Source organism: Adiantum capillus-veneris, chromosome 3 (genome assembly GCF_014529385.1).
Source record: "Adiantum capillus-veneris isolate H3 chromosome 3, ASM1452938v2, whole genome shotgun sequence".
In the NCBI taxonomy this organism is placed as follows: domain Eukaryota; kingdom Viridiplantae; phylum Streptophyta; class Polypodiopsida; order Polypodiales; family Pteridaceae; genus Adiantum; species Adiantum capillus-veneris.
Genome location: NC_140933.1, coordinates 73,348,133 through 73,371,023, shown reverse-complemented (window position 1 = coordinate 73,371,023; position 22,891 = coordinate 73,348,133). Strand labels below are relative to the sequence as shown.

General features: G+C 44.4%; 1 protein-coding gene across 1 annotated transcript; it reads left to right on the top strand.

Moving 5' to 3' along the window:
- The first annotated feature begins 1,538 nt into the window (after window positions 1-1,538).
- Window positions 1,539-21,501, top strand: LOC147461104 (uncharacterized). Its single transcript, XM_086508728.1, has 5 exons — window positions 1,539-1,840; window positions 2,403-2,686; window positions 20,240-20,560; window positions 20,642-20,748; window positions 21,008-21,501. The coding sequence occupies exons 1-5, from the start codon at window positions 1,676-1,678 to the stop codon at window positions 21,262-21,264; spliced, it is 1,134 nt and encodes a 377-aa protein (XP_086364854.1). The 5' UTR covers window positions 1,539-1,675; the 3' UTR covers window positions 21,265-21,501.
- The last annotated feature ends 1,390 nt before the right edge of the window (window positions 21,502-22,891 follow it).

Sequence of the window (22,891 nt, the reverse complement as noted above, 5' to 3'; positions counted from 1 at the left end):
TCTTTACTTTAGCTCTAAATAATTAATACCATACTAAGTGTCTAAATAATTGATGCCATACTATATATGCTCCTCATTTCTCCCATACTATGTATAAGTATGAAGTTCTCAAGACCTAGAAGATTACATTCCAAGTGTCAATAAGCTAGGGAGCAAACTGCAGCCAACATGAAACTAGCTTATCGTCCATATGCTAGGTCATGGTTTGAAATTACTGCATTGTATAAAGATTGGAGCATGCAATGTGACATCGTTGCTCACAATCTAGAAGTATGTCCCTCTTGCATGGCGCGTACCTCACATATATAGCGATAAACGTGGTCACATACAAATGAAATAGACACTCCTACTACCCTCACTTCTGTATTATTGTTGGGCGCTTTGCCATCGGAGCGGAAGCAACAAGACTTAGCAGCATTGCATCTACTGTCCATTACGAGTTCAAGATACCAACCGAGAATCAACAATATCCCCTCTCTATTCATGAGACTGATGAGCGATATTTGGACATAAAAGAGGCATATATTATAATTATAGACGAGCTATCAATGGTAACCCAAACAACTTTTGACCTCATCGCAAGACAAAATGTCAACGTAACAAGCAGTACATTGGCAGATCCCTTCAACAATAAATGTGTTCTCTGCTGGTGATCTTGCCCAACTACCCCTAGTTCGTAGTCACGCATGGGAGCTTTGTAACACATGCTATATCACAAGCTCGATCCATTGGCTACATGCAACTTTGTACAGGATGTCATGCTCTATAAGACTTGCAACGGACCCTGAATTGCTTCAGTTCTTGACCATTATTCTTGAGAGAAAACCACCCATAGATGATATGAATTGTACCTTGGGTACATGTATTATAGATGAAGCGCATGTACAAGATTATATCAAGAACTCCACTACGATAATCTGTACTTACAGAAATAGGTTTGTATAATCAAACTCACATTACAAAAGTTGAAACGAAGACGAACGCGGATAACATAAATGTCCTTTAGTAGTGGCTCCTAGATCCTAAGTTCAATGATCTGGATTCGATCGTAATTGGCGTGCGCTGCATGATTATTGAAAACATCGACTTGACAATCGGTGCAGCAAACGGTGCAACATGCATTGTCGATGCCATAACACAAAATACAGAAGGTGAAGTTACATGTATCGTTGTTCTCATTCATTGTACCGAGAATAACTACAAAAGAAGAAAGATAAAACAGAATAACTACGAAAGAAGAAAGACAAAACACACTCAACATCCACCTTCAAAAGTGCGAGCCGAGTACAACCTCGCTTGGATTATAACCATCCCTACAATCTCTAATAATCGATGCACTTAACTTTGTCTCCTCCTATAGCATTTTTCAAATGTATATCCCTTTCACGCAGTGTTGCCCTTGCCAAATTAGTCATTCTCTTGTTCCCTGGAGTGTCAATTTGCACTTGTTATGTTATGTTCTATAGAGCAAGACTAAATTAGACATTGCTGCCATACTGATGTAAAATCGTTTTATCGTCACACTCCCCTATAAGATGAGCTCCCGAAGAGCTTAACACTAGAAACGTCAGACCTTCAGACCGAAGTCGGCAACGCAATCGATTCCGCCTGGCGCATCAGACAGGTACCAGATCTTGCCGACGACGATTGTTTGGTAGGTCTCAACGCGCACAGGATGGCTTCTTCTACCGAAGAGAATGCCAAGCAGGCTGAAGATCAGCCCCCCTCCACCTCTTCATCTGCTGGGATCGCTGATGAGCCCTCTCCTCCTCTCCCCCATCCCCCTCCAGGTGCTCCCCAAGAACAAGGCTCCACCAGTTCTGCAAGAGCTTCTTCCCATGTAAGCATTGCTCCATTGGCGCATCTCTCTCTCTCTCTCTCTCTCTCTCTCTCTCTCTCACTCTCTCTCACACACACACACACACACACACACACACAGTTTCTATTTTTAGACATCATTAAACAGCTCTTAACATACACACTCTTGCTTAATCAAGCTACCAGCAGCCACAATCGATCAAGCACATGTACAATGGTAACACACATACGAAGCTTATATGCAAGCACACAGACAGATGTGCATGTGTATTTGTGTCTAACAAGCCTGGTTTAGTTAGGCAATGGCCTGTCTGCCATCTCGCTTATGCACAACATTAGAATATTTGACGATGCATTTCTGTCATGTGGACATTCGTCTACTTCTATTTAAAATCAGTGCTGACGTTTTGCCATTATGCTTTAGTTGTTGAAACATAACACTCTTTGAAATTTTATTCTTCACTAAGTGATCATGCCCTGAGAATTCGTTTAACATGCCTTGACAAATGTAATGTCCAACTCTTTTGTATGGATTAAAATGTGGATGGTGATTTTTGCTGAAGGTTGCCCTTTCTTTTTCACAGACTCAATCACATCCAAAAACACAACCCCCGCTGATGTTTGACTTATCGGGGATGAGATGGAATCCAGAAATGGCTGGAGGGAACAGGAACATGGATCAATCATCTAGTTTGTTGCCACTGGTTCCTATTTTTTGTCCGGTGCCACTTCCTGCATATCAGGGGCAGTTGAATGAGCAAACATTTCGAAGTGGTGGCATTTTTGCAGTTCCTATGGTTCCTGTGATAGGCCCTTTACCGGGGTTTCCCCCAAGTGGGCTTATTCCAGTTTCTTACAATATTCCCCTGTAAGTTATTATCACAGCACAAACTACACATGCATGCATGAGCAAACATGGCTGCTTATGCGAGACTTGAGTTCAATTTCAGATGTGCTTGTGTGTGCATGCATCTATCGCACTCAAAATTTTGGCACATGCAACCGGCACAAAGCAGCTAGGGAATGGGCTTTACACCACTTCACAGTTTACTTCCAGGTTTTATGAAGGCAGTGTGTTATCGTAGATAGCTGCTAGCTATACTTATGTATTTGTTGATTGATCCTTTCTCTAAGATAATTGAAGCAGCTGTTTTACCTAACAATTTCCTCATTTTTTCCTGTACACAAGAGTTGCAAAGAGTCAGTTCATTGTACTGAAATTCAATGCTATGAATAAATATTGACAAAGAGCTTCACTTAGAGGGAAATACTAGTTTGCCTAAGTTGGTAATGTGTCAAGAGATAAGTGAATCTTGCGTGGGTGGTGTCATTGGCAGGATCTGGTAGAAGTAGGCTCACTAAAACAGATGAGCATATATTTGGATTTGTGTCGGTAGGCCTCAGAGGGTTTATTTGGAAATCGGGGCTAGTGTTGATCCAAGTGCTTTTATCCAGCATTGGTTAGATAGAATACAATGCTAGAGCCTAGTGCTGCCACCGCAAGTTTACAATAATCATGTATAGTTCCTTGTGTGTCCATAGATGCCGACTTCACACTTTGAGATAAAGCCCTATAATGCACATCCTCCAAGATTTGTCTTTCTTCTGCACAAGTAGCAGCGGTGAACAAAAATCGAAGAACTTGGTTGGATTAAGCCTTTTTTTTAATAAAGCGTTGACTTGGCTCATACTTTTTTCTTGTTGAGCTGTATTGTCAATACACGGTGGTTTAACTCCTTGGTATGAAATCAATGGTGTGATTTTTGGTCCCTCTGGAGGTAACTCGCTTGGTAAACCCTCGACTCTAATCCTGATAAATTTGAATCCTTGGATTCACTCAAAGGTTCGCGGCAGTCCATATAGTGGCGCCATGTCAACATATTCCTTCACAAAACGATGATGTGGTAGAATTGCCCGGACACGCACACAACAAATGATGATGCGGCAAAACAGTACGGACTGCCCGCAAAGTGCGCTGACAGACTGAAGACGTGGCAAATTCCGTAAAACGCACTGACTGTATGGACGTCCGTAAATTGCGCTTTTGACGTGGCAGATTGTACAGAATTCCGTAATTTGCGTTGTTGCTTTTTAGAGGCAGCTTTTTGACCAGTTGCTTTTGAGCTAGAAGCTTTTGGAACTCATTGTTTTTGAGTTTATTGCTTTTGGGGCTTTGCTTTTGGCATCCCTTTGTAAGAATAAATTGACCCAAAGGACCTCACTCTTCAGAGCATTTGGACGCACAGTTTGAGAGCCAAGGACCCGCGAGAGTTGTAACTTTGATTAAGCATTAATATGAAAGAAATACCGAAAGGGGTGCCTGTCTTGGGGGACCAGTAGCTCTGGGCACGGAACTATACCAAGCTATGTTGCCTTGAAATTGAACTGTGAATTGTATGTGAAGTGAATCTCTCTCTCTCTCTCTCTCTCTCTCTCTCTCTCTCTCTCTCGTGTTGCAACAGATTATAGACTTGGGGTGCCCAAGTCTTTGACAGTGGTATCAGAGCCCGGCTGATATCTCTTGTACCGAGAAATCCGATCCTTCTTCTCGCGACACACATGGATTCAGGCAAGAATTAGACGACTCTCCCTGCCACCTCGCAGTAAAAACTCATAGAGATGCAACATCAACAGCAGGTTGATGTGTGCGCAAAGCAGATGCTCCAGTTTGCCAAGGCCCCACAGTATGCCAAATTTTTGACCTGGCCCCCAATGGATGAAGTGCATACTCATTGGCAGAAAGCTATTGGTCACCAATAAAACCCGCTGAAACCTCCTGTCCCACGGATGTTTACTGAAGATGAACTTGAGGACATTGTCAAAAAGGGAGTCAACCAACTATTTGGTCAAAGGAGAAGCAATTGAAGAAACGTAACAAGGGAATTGACTTCCCTGTTACTTGGGCCGAAAATCCTTTTTTGAGAAAGCAAGAAAACAGAAGAAGCGTGTACGCTTCGAAGCATTATCCAGTTCGTTCTCATCTTCTTTTGTCAACTCAAACAACTCATCCTTTTCTGACTTGAGTTGTCACGTGACATATCCAACCCTATGTGTCCGTGGACAAGCTACAACATGACCATGGTTCAGTTCAATCAAGTCAGTCTAGAATAGGAAGTGTTCTGGCACTTTTGTGAGTCTGTTCGCAGACTGTGCATGTCCAGACACTTAGATTAGATGCATATCTTCCGGTTGCACACAACATGATCATTAGCATTACCGTCAGAATCAATCAGGGGAATTTTTCAGTGCATTAGACCTATTTTCCCTATTTTTGATATTTTTCACTTATTTATTAAGTGACTTTTGTTGGAAAGTAGGTAGAGCAATTTTGCTAAGATAATATATAAGCAAACCAAAGCTAGCACTTTCTGGCAGAAGAGGCAGCAGGAGCACACGCTCAACAGGCAACTTCTCAGTAGAACCCCCAAGAGGTCTAGCGTTTTTGCATCACAACAGAAGACTGGCGTTTTTGGACCAGATCAGCCAGCATTTTTGCATTAGCAACAGCCTGGCGATAGCAAGAAGCAGAAGACTCCCAGTGTTAGCATATTATCCACAGCCAGATTATTTTCAGCCCTAGCGTTTTTGCATTTGCCAGGCATTTCAGCGTTTTGCAGATCTACCGTGACATAACAAACATAAGCACCAGTGTTTTCAGTTTTCAGCACTTAGACATCGCAGAACAAGTCCCGAACCTTGCAGACCTCACCTTCCCGCAACAGATCCTCATCGCACGGTCAGATCCATCGAAGTTTGCAGATTCAGCCCGGAAAACGCTCAACATTTGCGCTTTCAGCGTGTCGTTGTTGTACCTCGTCATCGACATCGTCATCAACATAGATTCAGAATTCAGCAGATAAAGATTTGCACATTTCAGCCATCAGCATTTTCAGATTTCAGCCCGTCTCGTCGTCGTCGACATCGTCAGCAAGTCCAAGCATTGTAGAGATTTGTGCAATCATAAGTAGACCGCTCTCGCCATAGAGAGTGGGGCCTTCGGAGGAGGTTTTACAATATTCTGGTGTCGTATTCTTCTCTCTCTATCTCTCAGTCTCGGCACCTTCATGCACAGTGTTTATCCACTTTGTTTGTGATCACTTTGCACTCTCTCACTAAAGGAACGGAAGGCTCTCCCTTCCGTAAGTAAAAGGAACCCTTGAGCACAGTTCGGAGCACTCATCTTGAGCAAAGTTCAGCATTCACTTCCGCTGCACCTTACATTGGTATCAGAGCTTTGGCAGTGTTCTGTATCATTAAAGGAAAGAACCACATAATTTTTTTTTGCTTGTTGCGGTCGCACGTAACCCGAGTCCTCTTGGGCGTGTTGATTCCTAATCGTGTTTTTGAAGAGTGACAGGAAACCCAAGAAAGAAGGGCTTGTCCGGCCTCCACTTGTGCCTCTTTTCAGTCGTTGAGAGCGGCCCGTGCACTTAGCGGCCGGCCAATCGACGTGAGGTGGGAAAAAGCAACCTTGGTGTGAGTGCAAGGCCGCCAAGGGGTGCGCCTGCGGAAAAGAGCAAAACTCGGGTGAAGAGAAGATCCTTCTCTAACACAGATTGCAAGCGAAAGAAGAACCCAAGAATCTCAAGAACCTCAAGACCCGCAAGAACCTCAAGAACTCAAGAACCCCAAGAACCAAGACCCCATGAACCCAAGTTCCTCGTGAACCTAAGAACCCAAGACCACAAGAACCCACAAGAACCCACGACTTCTAAAATCGATCCGTAGGGCGGTAGGCATTGGCTTTGACCTGAAATTCTTTACTTTACTTTAAACACACAGAGAAACTTCACGAATATGCCTGTGACTGGAATTCAACACTTCAAGACAAACCACGGCCTGGTAGCTAGAGCTACCAAGCAGACAACGGCAGCTTGTTGGCCCCAAAGACTGGCGCCCCTTTCGGTATTTCTTTATTCTTATTATACTTGAGAAAAACTTGTAAACTTCCACAAGATGTCCCACTTTTATCGGGTTGAAATTCCTCTACTCCAACCCGATTTCGGCAACATAACCACATTCAAAGTCTCCATGGACAAAATCCCAAGCAAGCATTGACTTTCCACGCACTTTAGAGCGCTTTGCAAAACCTGGCGAGAAATTGTAGCTCGCTGAATTCTCTGTTTTGCGCTCCAATCCGCGTGCAGATCACTTTTCTGGGTAGCCCACGAGCTCTCGCACCTGTAGGGTCACTTGCCCCTTGAATTAGACGAGATTCCTCGCGGAAAATCTCTCTAAATTGTCCTTTACAAGCACCCAATGCTTTCTCGAGGCTCCCCCGACAAATAAACAATCCGAACTCTTTCACCTAACCCTCACCAAGCTGTCCAAACCTGTCCATGGCTGTCATTGCAGGTTTTTGACCCAATTTCGCAAGCATAACGGAGAAATATCGCTGTAGGTTAAAAGTACACGTCAATGACACTTTCCCTTGTGGTATGGAAACTTTCCAGTGAGCTGCAGGTCAATTTCAGCATGTTGTAATTTTCTGTTTTGCCACTTTTAAGTTTTAGGTGCCTACTTCCTTGTACACACATCCCAAGGCCTTTCCGAGGCTCCCCTAACAATTCCCTGTAGTTTAGGTGCGAAACCCTAAACCTGCAGAAAAACACAGCAGACTGTAATTCTCTGTTTTGGACCGTTTCGAGCGGAGCGAGCACTCCTACGCGTCTCAGGTGCTCCCGCACGCAATGGGACAGCTCCCCTGTAAATCGGACGGGTTTTCACGCGAGAAAACTCTCCGATTTCGCATTCCTTCGTGATGGAAGTGTGCGTACCTAAAGGGGATTAGCAATTAGCTAATCTGGTTCCTGTACAGAAGGCTCTTGCCTTGGCAAACGCGCATAAAACCCCCAGAACTGTACATGGTCATCTGAGAAGCCCAACTAGAGGGGCATTATCATATGTGCAAAAGGGGAGAGAGACGCGCGAGAGCAAATCGTCGCGCTACATAGAGCAAGGGAGAAGGCAAGCTTTCCATTAAAGCTCAACTGCACCCACTACTCACACACTGCAATACACACAATGAAGCAAAAATCAGCCCCCTCTTGAAATGGGCGCCTTCTCTGGTTGCAGACCTGACAAGTACATGTGCAGCCGCCATGTGTCCAGTTTGCCTCTTTTGAGTTAATTCCCTAGTACCCACCAACTTATAAGTGTCGCGAGGGGCCTAAATGACTTCGAACTGAGCCTAAACACCCTTTTACTGCTCGAATTCCAGTGCCAATTAGCCCGACAAACTCGTGGTGACCTGCCCTTCCCGACTGTTGGTGAAACTCTCGGCCGGCAGTCATTTCACACTGGCCACGCAATGTCCAGTCATTTGCACTTCAAAAAGAGTCCTAAAAATTAAACAAAAATCATCGGAATTAAACCAACACCTCAAGTTAGCAATTGCCACGTCCTCGTGACAACTTCAGTGGATGGTCATCACTCGAAGTGGAATGGATACTTCGCTTGGAGGTGATGAGCATGAGAGAGGCGAAGAATTTTCCCTACCAGGAGGTTTTTCCGACCCTTCCCCTTCCCCATCTACACCAAGGATTGCACTAACTCCTATGGAGGAGTTGAAGCAATTGTTTATGGAAAGGAAGTTAGAACATGAAGCAAGAAAAACAGAAAGAATGGCCGACTTTGAGCGTGTGAGCGTGAGCAAGCACGCTTGGAGGTCGCAGAAAGAAAGCAAAAATAGAGCGTGAACACGAAGAAAGAATGGCAACCATAGAGCGTGAGCACGAGCAAGCACGCTTGGAAGCCAAAGCACGAGAAGCAAAGTTGGATCGCGAGAACAAAGAAAGAGAAGCAGAATTTGATCGTGAGAACAAAGAAAGACAAGCAACATTTGATTGCGAGAACAAAGCAAGACAAGCAATGAACGACCGACACATGAAAGAAATGTTGGGACTCTTTTCTCAAATTCAGGCACAGATGCAAGAGATTCGGGAAAAGGAGACTCTCTCAGTCTCTTCTTCTCCAAAGCATGACACACAAGATTTGCATGATGATAAGCATGATGATTTGAATGACAATGACAAGCATGATGAGTTGCATGATGATCAAAATGTGATTTCTCACAAGCATGATGATTTGCATGAAGATGATGTGATTGTTCACAAGGATGATGTGTTAGTTGATACTTTCTCTAGTGAAGCTAACCTCATTGCAGATTTGATCAATCACGAAGAACCGATCTTGGCTCTCGAGCGTAGGTCCAAAGAACCCCCACAGGAAGTATTATGTGTTCGAATGATTAGTCATCATGCATTGTTCGAGTGTTTCATTCGCGATCGTTTCCTATATTTTAGTCAGCGTCTTTATGTGATCCCTTTTCCTAGGCATGACATATTGTACGTTGAGCACGATTTACTCATGAATGAGCACGAATGTATGCGGATTATTCATGAAAAGCTGAAAAGTATGCATTCAAGGAAGTCACATTCCATGTCTCTTCCTTGGCATGACACAGTCGTAGAAAGAGCACAAGAAAGTGCAAGCACCAAGCATGGGCATTTCCGTTGTGAATTGTCACAGTTGATTGATTTAGATCAGCAAGAAAAGATTCGATCTCATTGTTTGCATGTGTTTGATGAACGGTTTGGCACTTTGTCTCTATGTTCATCTACATTGCATGCACAGTCTTTAGAGAAGACGAGATTTTTTCCAGTCACTTTACATGGAATGGGTATGTTCATGTTTTTGTGTAGGAAGTGGTTTCAAGAATTTTCAGACATGGAGATTCTTGAAGAAGAAAGAAGCATGACTCTAGACGAAGTGGTTGCTGTCCACCCAAAAACGCAACTGGGAGGTGATGTAAACGCTGCTGTCCAGCGATTTTCAGCGTGCTCGTACGCTCCTGGCACTGTCTGGAGGATTGCAGAGTGTCTGGGGAGGGTGGGGAATCAAAGTCGGAGCCCCAAGTGGGCTGAAAACAGAGAAAAACAGCAATGGTATATGGCTGAAAATTGTAGCAGATGAAGAGGAATCATGCCGGCAAGGCACCGGATGCCAAGCGAGGTAGGAGGGCAAGATTTTGTATAGGGCCAAGGCTAGCGCTGCCCCCTCTCTGCTGAAAACGCTGCTGTTTGCCAAAAAATGCAGATCTGGCTGAAACGCAGGTTGTGTTAGGGAATAAAGGCCTAAGTGCCTTGTACTTACTAACTTATAAGTTAAAAGACTTATAAGTGAGGGGGCCCAAGTGTGAATGGCCCCCTAGTCACTTACTCATATACTCAAAGGTGAAGCCCAAATAATACATAGCGTGGCTTTTCCCAAAAATCAAACGAGCTCTCTCTCTCTCTCACGTTTTCTCTGCGTGTGCTCTTTCTGCGCCAATCTCCCCTTCTCCTTCACTTTCATTGCATAGTACAGCAAGTGGGCTCTCTCTCCTGCTCCCCCACACATGGTATCAGAGCTTTAGGGTTTCCAAGAGAGCCATCTTCGCAACACAGATCAGAATTCTGTTTTTGCTCGCTGCGGGAAGGATATTCAACCGTTTTCGATCAACTCTGTCGCAAAGGGATCCTCTCACCGTGTAGAATCGACCTCCGGTGACAGTTTCCCCAAAATTAGGGTTTCAAAAACTGGCGAACAGCAGCCTATTTCTGCTGAAATTGACCAATTTCGGGGTCAATTTGATGCAATTTCATTAGGGCAAGTCTCACAGGTCAATCTTACAGGTGTTTCCACCAACGAGGTTCTGAAAATTCAGCAAAACAGGTGTTTACAGGTCTGATTTTTGCCCCAAAACAGGGAATTTCAGCAAGCAAATGATGTATACACCTTGTGGAAACCTTTGGTAAGGGTTTGGCAGTGAATGTACGCCGTTTTGGAGTGATTTCGCGTGAAATTTGCTCGCTGTTATTCTGTAACAGCAAGCTGTTTTTTGCCCGATTGCGCACATTTGGACGTGTTTAGGTCGGCAAAACAGGGTTTCAGTGTTGGCAATCACTCAGAATGGCTTCTAGCAGTGAAAGTGGCAATTTGTTGCACATTCGCAAGCTTGAAGGTGCCCATAACTTTGCTATATGGAAGAAGCAATGTTATAATGTGATGTTGCAGAAGAAACAGGCGAAACCTATTAAGTTACAGGGTGTGAAACCGGTTGATATGGAGATTGAAGAATGGGAAGAAGTGGACGAGTTGGCTCGTTCCACGATCATGCTTTCGGTGTCTGACAATTTACTCTTCAATGTAGAGAATGAGCAGACAACATGGGGCATGTGGAAGCGTTTAGACGAGTTGTATGCACAGCAGAGTGCTGCTAGTAAAGTGTATTGGCTTAAGAAGCTTATGGATCTCCGCATGAAGGAGGGCACGCACATGTCAGTGCACCTCAATGAATTCAATTCTATTTTCAGCCAACTGAGAGAGCTGAAATTCACGATTGATGAGGAGTTCAAAGCTACTTTTCTGCTATGCACATTGCCCGAGAGTTGGGATGTATTCCGGACAGCTCTTAGTAACTCAAGTGCGTCACTTAAGTATGCAGATGTAGAGAGTTCTCTCTTGATGGAAGAGATGAACAGGAAGAACACCACAGGTGGGTCTTCTAATGCATTGCACTTGAGAGGCAGGTCTCAACAGAGGGAGAAATCTGACAGTAAGGATAGGGCACGCAGCAAATCTCGTAGGAAAGATGTTGTGTGTCATCATTGTGGAAAGAAAGGGCATTATAAACGGGAATGCTATGAGTGGAAGAAAGAGAAGAACAAGGGTGCTGAAACTGATGCAAAGGACAAGGGAAATGTCAAGAAGAGCACTGTGTTGATTGAGGAAATCAATGTTGCTAGTAGTTGTGACAGTGATAGCAACACTGATACACTCAATGCCTCTTCTGTGGATGCACATACCCTTGCTATGGGTTCTGATGTGGACATGCATACTTGGATTCTTGATTCAGGTGCCTCCTTTCATGTAACACCTCATAGGGATTGGTTTACACAGGACTCAGGTGAGGTGCAGGGCACTGTTTATTTGGGAGACAACTATGCATGTGACATTGCAGGTATTGGCAGTGTCCAGTTTTCCTTTGCTGATGGTATGACTTTTGTTTTGCACAAAGTGCGCCATGTGCCACAACTCAAGAAGAGTTTGATTAGTACAGGGCAACTAGATGATGCAGGCTATCACACCACTTTTGGTGATAGCAAGTGGAAAATTTGTAAAGGGGCCCGGATTGTAGCCAAGGGTTGTAAATCGGACACTTTGTATCCTTTGCATGTATCTAGTGTGCGTGACCATGTTGTCGCCGTAACCGAGCAGCCAAGTGTTTCTTTGTGGCATGGCCGGTTGGGACACATGAGTAAAAGAGGAATGGAAACTTTGTCTCGTTGTGGTTATTTGCCGTGTTTGAGGTATGCTGATTTTTCTCATTGTGAGCACTGTATTTATGGTAAGCACAGTCAAACACCGCACAAAAGGTCTTTCTTTGAAGTCTGACAGGTTAGACTTAGTGCATTCCGATGTATGTGAAATGCCGTAGTTGTCCTTAGGGGGAAAGAAATATTTTGTCTCGTTTATCGATGATGCTACACGTAAGGTGTGGGTGTATCCAATACGTGCTAAAAGCGATGTTTTGGATACTTTCAAGAAGTTTCTTGCGTTTGTTGAGAATCAAACTGACAAGAAGCTTAGGTCTTTGCGCTCAGACAATGGGGGGGAGTATGTATTAAAAGCATTTATTGACTTTTGTGCTACTAAAGGTATTAAAAGAGAGCTCACGGCTCCTTTTAATCCCTCTCAGAATGGAGTTGCAGAGAGGTTGAACCGGACTATCCAAGAGAAAGTTCGGAGTATGCTGTCACATGCTGCATTACCTCATGGTTTTTGGGCAGAAGCTGTGCAAACAGCTATTCACTTGATTAATCGCTCACCTAGCAAGGCTTTGGGTGGAAAGGTGCCTGAGGAGGTGTGGTCTGGCAAGCCACCCTCATATGCACATTTAAGAGTGTTTGGTTGTGAGGCCTATGTTCACATCCGGAGTGAACTGCGCACCAAACTAGAACCAAAGTCTCATAAATGCATTTTCCTAGGATATGGTGAGGATGGTGAAATGGGGTATAGATTATGGGATCCCGCATTACGGAAAATCATACGCAGCAATGATGTCATCTTCAATGAGAATTGCATGCACAAACAGCCCACAAAGGTCGAGGAAGTGCGCCGGGTTGTTTTTTGTGAAGATGTTACATATGGACAGCCAAGAAGGCCCAATGTTCAGCAGCCTTTACATGCTGAAAATGGTGCTGAAAATCAGCCATTAGCTGCTGAAAATCAGTCCCAACAAGTTGCCATTGATGCACCACAGGTAGAGGAACAGGTTGATGCTCCTAGACCGCCCGTTGTTGCGATGCAACCGGCTGAACAGCCTGCTGTTTTTGATGGTTTACAGGCTGAAAATCCACCTGTTATGGATCATTGGGTGCGTAGGTCTACTCGGGTGACAAGGCCCCCCGATAGATATGAACCGTCTTTGGACTATGTCATGCTTACTGATTGTGGTGAGCCGTCTTGCTATAAAGAGGCTATGCAACGTGAAGACAGTAAGAAATGGTTCAAAGCAATGGTTTCGGAAATGCAGTCTTTGGAGAAAAACCATACATGGGACTTGGTTGATTTGCCTAAAGGGCATAAGGCTCTGCCATGTAAATGGGTTTACAAGACCAAGGTCACATCTGATGCTTCTTCTAAGTACAAGGCACGTTTGGTTGCTAAAGGGTACAGGCAAAAGCATGGTGTTGATTTTGATGAGATTTTTTCTCCTGTTGTAAAGCTTGCCACATTACGTCTTGTTTTAGGCCTGGTTGCTTCTGAAGATATGGAGTTAAAGCAAATGGATGTCAAAACAGCGTTTTTGCATGGCGATTTGCTTGAGATGATCTATATGATGCAGCCAGAAGGTTTTGTGTCAACGGGGCAAGAGAAGAAAGTATGTAAACTCTTGAAGAGCTTGTATGGTTTGAAACAGTCTCCCCGTGCATGGTATCACAAGTTTGATACATTCTTGAGGTCTCAAGGATACAAAAGAAGTAATTCTGATCACTGTTTGTATATCAAAACGGCAAGTGATGGATCTCTTCTATTGCTGATTTTGTATGTTGATGACATGCTTATTGCGGGTAACAATGTCACGGAGTTGGATGCACTACAGCAAAGCTTAAAGAATCGCTTTGACATGAAGGATCTTGGTAATGCTAATCATATTTTGGGCATGCGTATCTCTCGAGATAGACTCAACAGGCGTCTGTATCTATCTCAACGAGATTATGTTAATAAGGTGCTACATCGTTTTCATATGGATGGGGGAAAGGCACTTGGTACTCCGCTGCCTCCATATGTAAAACTGACTGCACATGACTGCCCAAACACAGATGATATGCGGGCTGAAATGGCCAAGATTCCTTATGCATCAGCCGTTGGCAGTTTGATGTATGCTATGGTTGCTACACGTCCGGACATTGCATTTGCGGTGGGAGTGGTAAGCAGGTACATGAGCAATCCTGGCAAAAAGCATTGGGAAGCAGTGAAGTGTATTTTGAGATACTTGAAAGGCACTAAAGACTTGTGCATTTGTTTTGGGAAGAGTGAGACATCTGTGCATGGCTTTATAGATGCAGAGTTTGCTGGACATCCAGATTGCAGGAAGTCTACCTCTGGATATGTGTTTACATTCACAGGAGGTGCAGTTTCTTGGATTTCTAGACTGCAAAAATGTGTTGCTTTGTCTACCACTGAGGCTGAGTATGTGGCTGCCACTGAGGCATGCAAAGAAGCTTTGTGGCTCATGCGTTTGGTAGAAGAGCTTGGCATTAAGTCACCGGTTCCTGTGCTACACTGTGATAGTCAGAGTGCTATTATGCTTGCAAGGAATCCTGTTTTTCATGCCAAGACAAAGCACATAGAGGTGAAGTATCATTTTATCAGGAGTGTGCTTGATGACAAGAGCATTACACTTGTCAAGGTGCACAGATGACAATCCTGCAGATCTTTTGACCAAGAGTCTTCCAGCAGAGCGGTTTGCATATTGCCGTCAGATGATGGGTGTTGGATGAGTAAGTGCATGATCAGCTGTTGTATCATAGTTAGCTGATTCTTTGATCTCCCAAGGTACATTGCCTTTAGGTGGGAGGTTGTTAGGGAATAAAGGCCTAAGTGCCTTGTACTTACTAACTTATAAGTTAAAAGACTTATAAGTGAGGGGGCCCAAGTGTGAATGGCCCCCTAGTCACTTACTCATATACTCAAAGGTGAAGCCCAAATAATACATAGCGTGGCTTTTCCCAAAAATCAAACGAGCTCTCTCTCTCTCTCTCACGTTTTCTCTGCGTGTGCTCTTTCTGCGCCAATCTCCCCTTCTCCACTTTCATTGCATAGTATAGCAAGTGGGCTCTCTCTCCTGCTCCCCCACAGGTTGTAGGGAGGGGTTTTCCGGCGACGAAAATGCCCAAAAGAGCCAGCTCTGATTGCCAAAAGGTGATCGCCAGGTGTGGGAGCAACAACGTAGGTGGAGGTGGGGTCCTCCGCGACAAAAAAACACCAACTTCCATTGCGTGCCTGGTTTTTGCAAAACACTGGCAGATTTGCAGAAAATGTCGGCTGATCTGATCTTCTTCTTGAGAGGGAGGACCTCATGCGGAAAGATGCGCCTTGGACATGTGTGCTTTGATACACACACACACACACACACACACACACACACACAGAGAGAGAGAGAGAGAGAGAAGCTAGATGTGGGGAAGAATTGACTACTAGAGCAAGAGACCAGTACAACCGTATGTCAGACTGAGAAGTGAGTACCCCCCTGGCCCCATATATAGGTGCCCAAGGGGAAGGTGGAGCAGTGCATGGCAAAGCCCCCACGACCCAGCATAAAAAGGAAATATGAGGGCGCCCGGACAAGGTGGGCGGCTGGCCTAGAAGTGGGCGTCCGGACAGTGTAGTGGGTGGCCAGCCCGGAGACATACTAGCCGTATATGTATTCCCTAGACCTCTGTGAAGCAGCAGAGGTGTGTAAATCTAAAAGATGTTGCCAAGATGCAGTAGGCGAGTCCCATCGCGAAGAAGTGCCTACAGAGAGTGTTTCCATTGCGGAAAGCTGCTGTTTTTTCTCTGTTTCCAGCCCATAGACGTCATAGATGGTGCTGATTTACGAGAAGGAACCCGAGAGAAGAGCACACCTCTTTAGTGTGTAGTTGGAAGAGAACATTCTATGCGACGCGATCTCTTCCGGGGAATTGCTTTTCGAGAACCTAGTAGCGTTTCGAGCGCCGAGACTTCAAAGGTAATGTGTTTCATGTTTTGATCTCGGAGGAGAAAAAGCGAGCCGGATCCAGAGTTTGGGAAGTAGATTTACGAATCTGAGAGTGCTAGACTCGAGTCGGTTCGAGTTTCCCTCACGCGTGTTGCTGTAGATCTCCGGCTTGGAGTGTCCAAGCCTATTACAAATGCTGGCTTTGATGATGTGCGGGAGGCTGATTTATGTTGTGGCTGATCTGGAACAAAACGCTGATGGTGCTGAAGAGGTCGTGCTGGCCAAAAACGCCCGAGGCTGATGTGTACTATGGGCTGGCTGCTGCTAGACAAAACGCTAGAGGTATTGAGGTGCTGTTGGTACTACTGCTGGTATTGATATGGTTGGAGAGGTGACCCTAGGGTCACCTATATTGGCAAAAGAGGTTGGGTCGAGCAGGGTTGTGTAGGAGCCCCACGACTTTTTGATAATGCTGGCACGAAAGTCAATTATAAGCAAGTTATTAAACTCATTATAAGAGGGCTTCATATGCAACTCACTACCTAGGCTAGGTACTGATACTATGCTATGGGAACACTCCCCAATGCCTACACCTAGCTGACATTGGCTGTGCGCATGTGCAATCAGAGGGTATGCAATCTAAAGTGCCTGAACATGCACGTCCTACGTATAGACTCACAAAGGTGCTAGAACACTTTCAAGGTTGTTCTAAACCCTAGAAGTAGGAGTTACAACTTGTCCACATGCACATAGAGTTATATGTGCATGTGACAAAAGGAGCATTAAAAATTGATGACGTGGTTGAAAAACCAGTTTTTAGTGAAAAAGTTCGTGTGGCATTGGTTGTTTGGATGTTCCACGCTTTGGGCTGATGGTGCTGATGTGGCACGGCTGTACGGAGTGAATGAAGGCAGTTTTTTGCGCAAGCGTTTGGAGGGTTGAGCTTTTGGAGGGATTGCTTTTAGACCTGATGCTTTTGGGGCTCAGCTTTTAGGATCCCTTGTACTGTTTATAAGGAGCACTTGGGCCACTCTTTGGTAGAGCATTTGCATGCAGAGTTGCGGAGAGTTGGACCCTTGGCAGTTGTACCAATCAAGAAAGAAATACTGTAGGGGCGCCAGCCTTTGGGGGCATGTCACAAAGTGATGACATGGCACACCCATCTGGAAGAGAAATGGTTGAGTGGACAAGAGAAGCTAAACCCACCAACCTAAAGAACTTCTGAGCACCGGCCAAGGGGCCTAACCCTAAAAATCCCAAGGCTTGAACTCTAAGGACGATTTCCATAAAACACGTTGACATGTTGATGTGGCAATACGTATGGATGACGACGTGGCATATTGTACATAATTTTCCATGTTTTGCGTTGAGGATGCCACGTGGCAGGCTGTACGGATTTCCACAAATTACGATGGCTGATTTCAGTGCTAGCTTTTGTGAGCATATGCTTTGGGGATTAATGCTTTTGGGGCTCTGCTTTTAGGCATCCCTTGTATTGTTTATAAGTGCCCCTGGGGCCTCACTCTGGAGAGCACTTGGACGTAGAGTCTGAGAGCAAAGGACCCTCGGTGAGTTGTATTTTTGCGAGCATAATAATGAAGAAATACGGGAAGGGGCGTCTCTCTCTCTCTCTCTCTCTCTCTCCATCCAGAATGCAGATGAGGATGGATCTCTTCCCCCCTTCTTTCATTGTACTACACATTGTATTTTGTTTCAGTTCTTTTTGATTCTGGACATGGTATCAAATTCACTATGTTGCAACGGCTTGGTCATAGGTCATTTTGGCCTTTTGAAGATGTTAATATATCATTTAATTTCATTTCTCTCTCTCTTTCTCTCTCTCTCTCTCGTCAAAGTTCAACGATTTTGTAGTTTTTGTTCGTGTGTTGCTATCGATTTCTCGCTTGGAGTGTCCAAGCCTGTAACGAGGCAAGGTCATTTGGAAGCGGAACTCCGCCGCTTCGTGTCGACTCTCTCTCTCTCTCTCTTTCTCTCTCTAAGTTCAGTTATTTACAGTTTTTGTTCGTGTGTTGCTATTGATTTCTCGCTTGGAGTAGTGTCCAAGCGTGTTACACACTGCTTTTTAAAGAAGAAAGGTGGAAGAATTTGGCTATTACACATTGCTCTCAAAGGAAGAAAGCTTATTATACATAGCTCTCTATAAAGCCTATTACACATTGCTCTCTAAGGAAGAAAGTTGGAAGAAATTGCCCCCCCCCCCCCCCCCCCCCCATCTAGATCCAAACACTTACTCTTTGAAGAGGAAAGCAGGAAGAAATTGGCTCCCACTCTGGATCCAAAAGACCGCAATTTTGCTCCCTTCGCGGGAAGACACCATGTTTGCTGTTATTTTCCCAACACTGCCATAACAGCTAATCACATAATTCAAGAGGAACTTACATATCCTTCCGTGCCTTTTGTTCTTAGAGCACGACCTTCAACCTGATTAGTCAAGTCTACTCGTGCAAGCACATGTATCTCATTTTCCATAAGCCCAACACCATTGTCACTAGATACAACCTACTTATAATGCATGGCCAATGGGTAAGTAGGGTGAAACCGATCACAATGACGTACATTTGAATACATTTAAAGGTTTCACAAGACTCCATAAAGTGAGATACATCTTTATACATACCTTTCCACACCAATACTTCTCTTTGATTTTAGTAACTGTGGCGCATGCACCTTTGTGTCCAACATAAAGACTCATGAAACTTTTTGATAAGCTCCTTTTGAGTGCCCTTATCATTCATAACTCTCAACGGCATTCCATTTCTTTGTTTTCGATGCTTCCACAAGTATCCATCTTTCAAAAAGTATCAATAGTCTTTTCTGCGGATTATTTTGAACTCTTGATTAGTCCATTCTTTTTGCCTTGCCAAAGTTCTCAAACAACGTCCAATGAGCAACCAATTACCTTGATATAGTGCACAAACCATTTATGCAAGAGGGTTTCAAAACTGGAAAACCTAACCAATGGACTCGTCCGGACATGCAGGTCTTGCGAACAGGCTCACAAAATTGCTGATACTAATCCTCCTAGGATTCTAGACACTCCTTTTTAGGAATAGGGAAAAACTGGCTCTGGAAGTCGATGAAGCATGTCCACGTGGCACATAGAGCCATGTGCACGTGACAACTTGATCACATCTTTCAAAAACAAACACAAACACAGTGCATGCATGCACACATGCACCTTGTGTCAAGAAAGCAGCCACCTACAAAAATCTGGCCCTGTGGAATTTTAAGAACTCTCTGTGTAACGGGAAGAGAGAAAATCACTTTCATAAAATCAAAAGAGGGAAGAGAGAAAGATCTAAAGAGAGAGAGATTCTGTTTTTAGAGAGAATCTACTAGGAGAGAAAATCAGAAATTCGGGTTTAGAGAGAGAATCTACTAGGAGAAAAACTCAGAAATTTTGGGTTTAGAGAGAAAATCAGTTCTCTCTAGAGAGAGGGTTTTTGACCTTGACCAAGAGTTAGGAATGGACCACCTTTCCTAGTGAGATAGAATCCTGTGATTGACAAATGGACTGATCAGTTTGCGTCTTTGATCTCGATGCAGAAACCCTAACGCTAAACCTGTCACAGCTTTCGAGGCATTGGAACAGGTAGCAGAGGCAGGAGAGCGGATAATGTCACATGATATTCACGGGTGACACTGGTTTGGTGATCATAGTTTGATATAGATCATTTACCAACCTTCTAAAATGACCCGGATATCCCATCCATTCACCTCTCACACAGGGAGAGGAATCGGGTCCTCGAACAGAATATGTAGCAGCTCTGCATGAGAAAGACATGGATTACACCTGCACACATACTGTCTCTAAGAACTAGCTAACATGTCTTATTTGTTGCTTCATTTTTGATGAAAAATTTCATGTTTATTGCTAAATCAAATTATGCTCTATGGAGAGGGTACATGTGCTTGTTAAGGATTGTTTAGATTTTCTATCTGCACTGCCGAAAGAGGCCCATTTTTTTGGGAGAACTTGTCTTGGTTGAGAGTAGGCAGGCTTCTTTGGGTGACCTAGATGCTTGTTGAAGTGCTTATGAGTTGTAGAGTGGTGTATCTTCTGTTTAAGCTTGGCAGGAAAGCAGTGTGCTTATTGGTGATAGTGCTCTTAAATGTTAATAATGTTCTACAACTTGTTAATGTTATTTCTAGGAGCACACCCGTAGCTGGAAATGCCACATCATCTTCGTCATCCGAACCTGTTGATCGTGCAATTCCAGCCCAAGCACACGAGCCTGCAGCTATGGGACCTCCTCAAGGTGGTGGGCTGAACATTCCTCCTCCTGTGGTTGCTCAGGCTGGCCAGCCACATTTGCCAGATGGGCACAGACAAATTGTTCGAAGGTTTCATGTGGCCTTGCAAATAGATCTGCTGCTCATCCTGAAGCTAGCGGTAGTAGTTTTCATTTTCAACCAAGATGGATCTAGGGATCGATTGTTTCTGCTGCTCTTTCTTGCAGGTCTTGCCTACTTGTAAGTACCCAATGCACCCACTTCTTGATTCTTATATGAGGCATGATGGCAGCTTACCATGATGGGTCATGTGAGTCGCAGGTATCAAACAGGAGCACTCAGTCCTCTTCTGCGCTGGATTTCACAAAGTGCGCAGCGGGCAATGATGCCGCCTCAGCAACAGCAGCCTGCGCGAGCAGTGCCAGCAGGTACGATATGTGGAATCATGTGATTTGATCAATGGCAATGAGTGTTACCATTCTGGTAAGAAGAGCTAGTGCTCCCATATCCCGGTTCGTAGTATAAATTTTCCGGTTTAAATTGGAAATATCCGGCTATATATTCGTTAGACCTTTATTTACGCACTCATAAATTGGCATTTTAGCTATAAATCCTGGTATAGACGTCAATTTTTTGGAATAAATCCACTTTTCTCATTATTTTGACTAAAAAAAATGAATTTTGCAGAGAGAGGTCTTGGGCAAGGTGGGATTGCGGCAGCAGATGTCCCTGGACAAGAAGGCGATGCAATAGCTGCTGCGGACAACCATGCAGCTCCTCCTGTTGAAGGAGGTGGTCCTGCTAACATGGGGGGTGATCGTGTGCAACCACAGGCTCCGCCAGTTCAAGGGGCCACATGGTGGGGTATTCTCAAGGAGGTGCAAATGATAGTTGTAGGGTTTGTGACTTCGCTTCTTCCAGGGTTCCATCAGCATATGGATTGAAATTCTCAGAAGATTTATCAAACAAACGGGAGTGAAATCTTGAAAGGTGTATACCACTTGTATCTGTTAGCTCACAGAAAGCTAAAAAGGGGTGGGAAGCTTACTGTGCTGTTTGTTTTAAGCACAAGTTTTGATCAAGCAAAGTATATCACAGTTGGTGCTTTTTAACACCAGACCTATGGAGCTGGGTCTTTTGAATTTTAATATACTGTCTGCTAACTAAAAGACTGGTGACCATTGTTTTGTCTGTCTCTGGACTGGTCCTGCACTTACACGTCCTTTGTACGAGATTCTCCCTTGTTTTGCTCTTTTCTCGTATGGCATCTTTGACATTTCATTGTGTACCCTGTTTACTTACTCCTTAACTTCTCTCCTTATTTCGGGGTTTCTCTCTCTCTCTCTCTCTCTCTCTCTCTCTCTGCTGATTTCTATCACTTTAAATTCCCTTAGGATGCCCAAATGGCGATGATCTTGAGAAGCAAGTACGAACCTGTGAAGACTGATACAAAGTGAACCTCAAGGGCAAGTTCTAAGAACATGAAAAAACTGATACAACTAGGCCACATGGGCCAACTGAAAACTGAGAACGGCCCACGGAATTAAGAGAGCAAAAACCTACAAAGGAGAGACTATCAACGACTTTCGAAAGCACCATCCCTCATGAGCATTGTACTGTAACTCTTTAAATAAAGGAAAGAAATACCGAAAGGAACACCCATTGAGGGGCTAGTAGCGCGTAGGGGAGGAACTCTGCCTCTCCAGCTCTCTCAATACCATCTCGACCTCTTGTCTCTTTATCTCCTATATTGCTGTAGCTGTTATCTACATTATCCATTGCGTTAAAATTTTGGTTTTCAAAGTTGAAAGTTAATGTTGTTGTCTTGCACAGTGTGGGCAGTGGTCCAGCCATTTACATATTTAGCGGTCGCATTGATCTCTCACAGATGTCTTGTTGCCTAAATCTTGTCAGTCTGGATTTGCATCACTCCTCACAGTTCATGTAGACATGCCGAGGACCATCACCACGTGAGTACATTCACAAAGCACGCATCTGCACAAATCATAATAGAGGTAGGCACTGTGATAGGTAGGAGAAAAGTTCCAGCCACAGCACAGAGTCCAAATGATGCCAGATTCATTGAGAAAGACTTGCACAGGCCATCCCGACGAGCCGTCACAGGGGACCCACCTGACCTTCAGGCTACCCTCAAACAACCCTGCATAGTTGCCATCGGGTGCCATCGAGCAGCATGAGTTGCCACCACCAGACCGCCCGCCTATTATTTCTAGACTAAATGATTCATTAGAAGAATAAAAGCTTTGGTATGCTCACTCAATTTGGCAAGGTAAAACTCACGATGTATGGCGTCTCTATAAGAAGTTTGGTTGATCCCAAAAGTGCACCAGGTGGCTGCCCAGTTTCAACTCAATGGCACTGAAAGCTACTCATCAACAGAGCTATAGGAGGCTTGGACAATATTATGATGCCGATCTGTGAATCTATTTTTTGGTGGAAAGCTTGGAAATGGCCCATGAGGTTCACCCCTTTGAACAAGCAATGGAAGAAAAAATAGTCGGAGGCTCGATGGTTTGAGGTCATGAAGAACATTTGGAATCCACAGTGGCC

Bases quoted from the DNA above. Each gene is read 5' to 3' on its own strand.
- LOC147461104 (XM_086508728.1), top strand. From the start codon at position 1,676: ATGGCTTCTTCTACCGAAGAGAATGCCAAGCAGGCTGAAGATCAGCCC. The intron at 2,687-20,239 runs GTAAGTTATTAT...TGTTATTTCTAG, and splicing joins GTTTCTTACAATATTCCCCT to GAGCACACCCGTAGCTGGAA. The intron at 20,561-20,641 runs GTAAGTACCCAA...TGTGAGTCGCAG, and splicing joins CTTGCAGGTCTTGCCTACTT to GTATCAAACAGGAGCACTCA.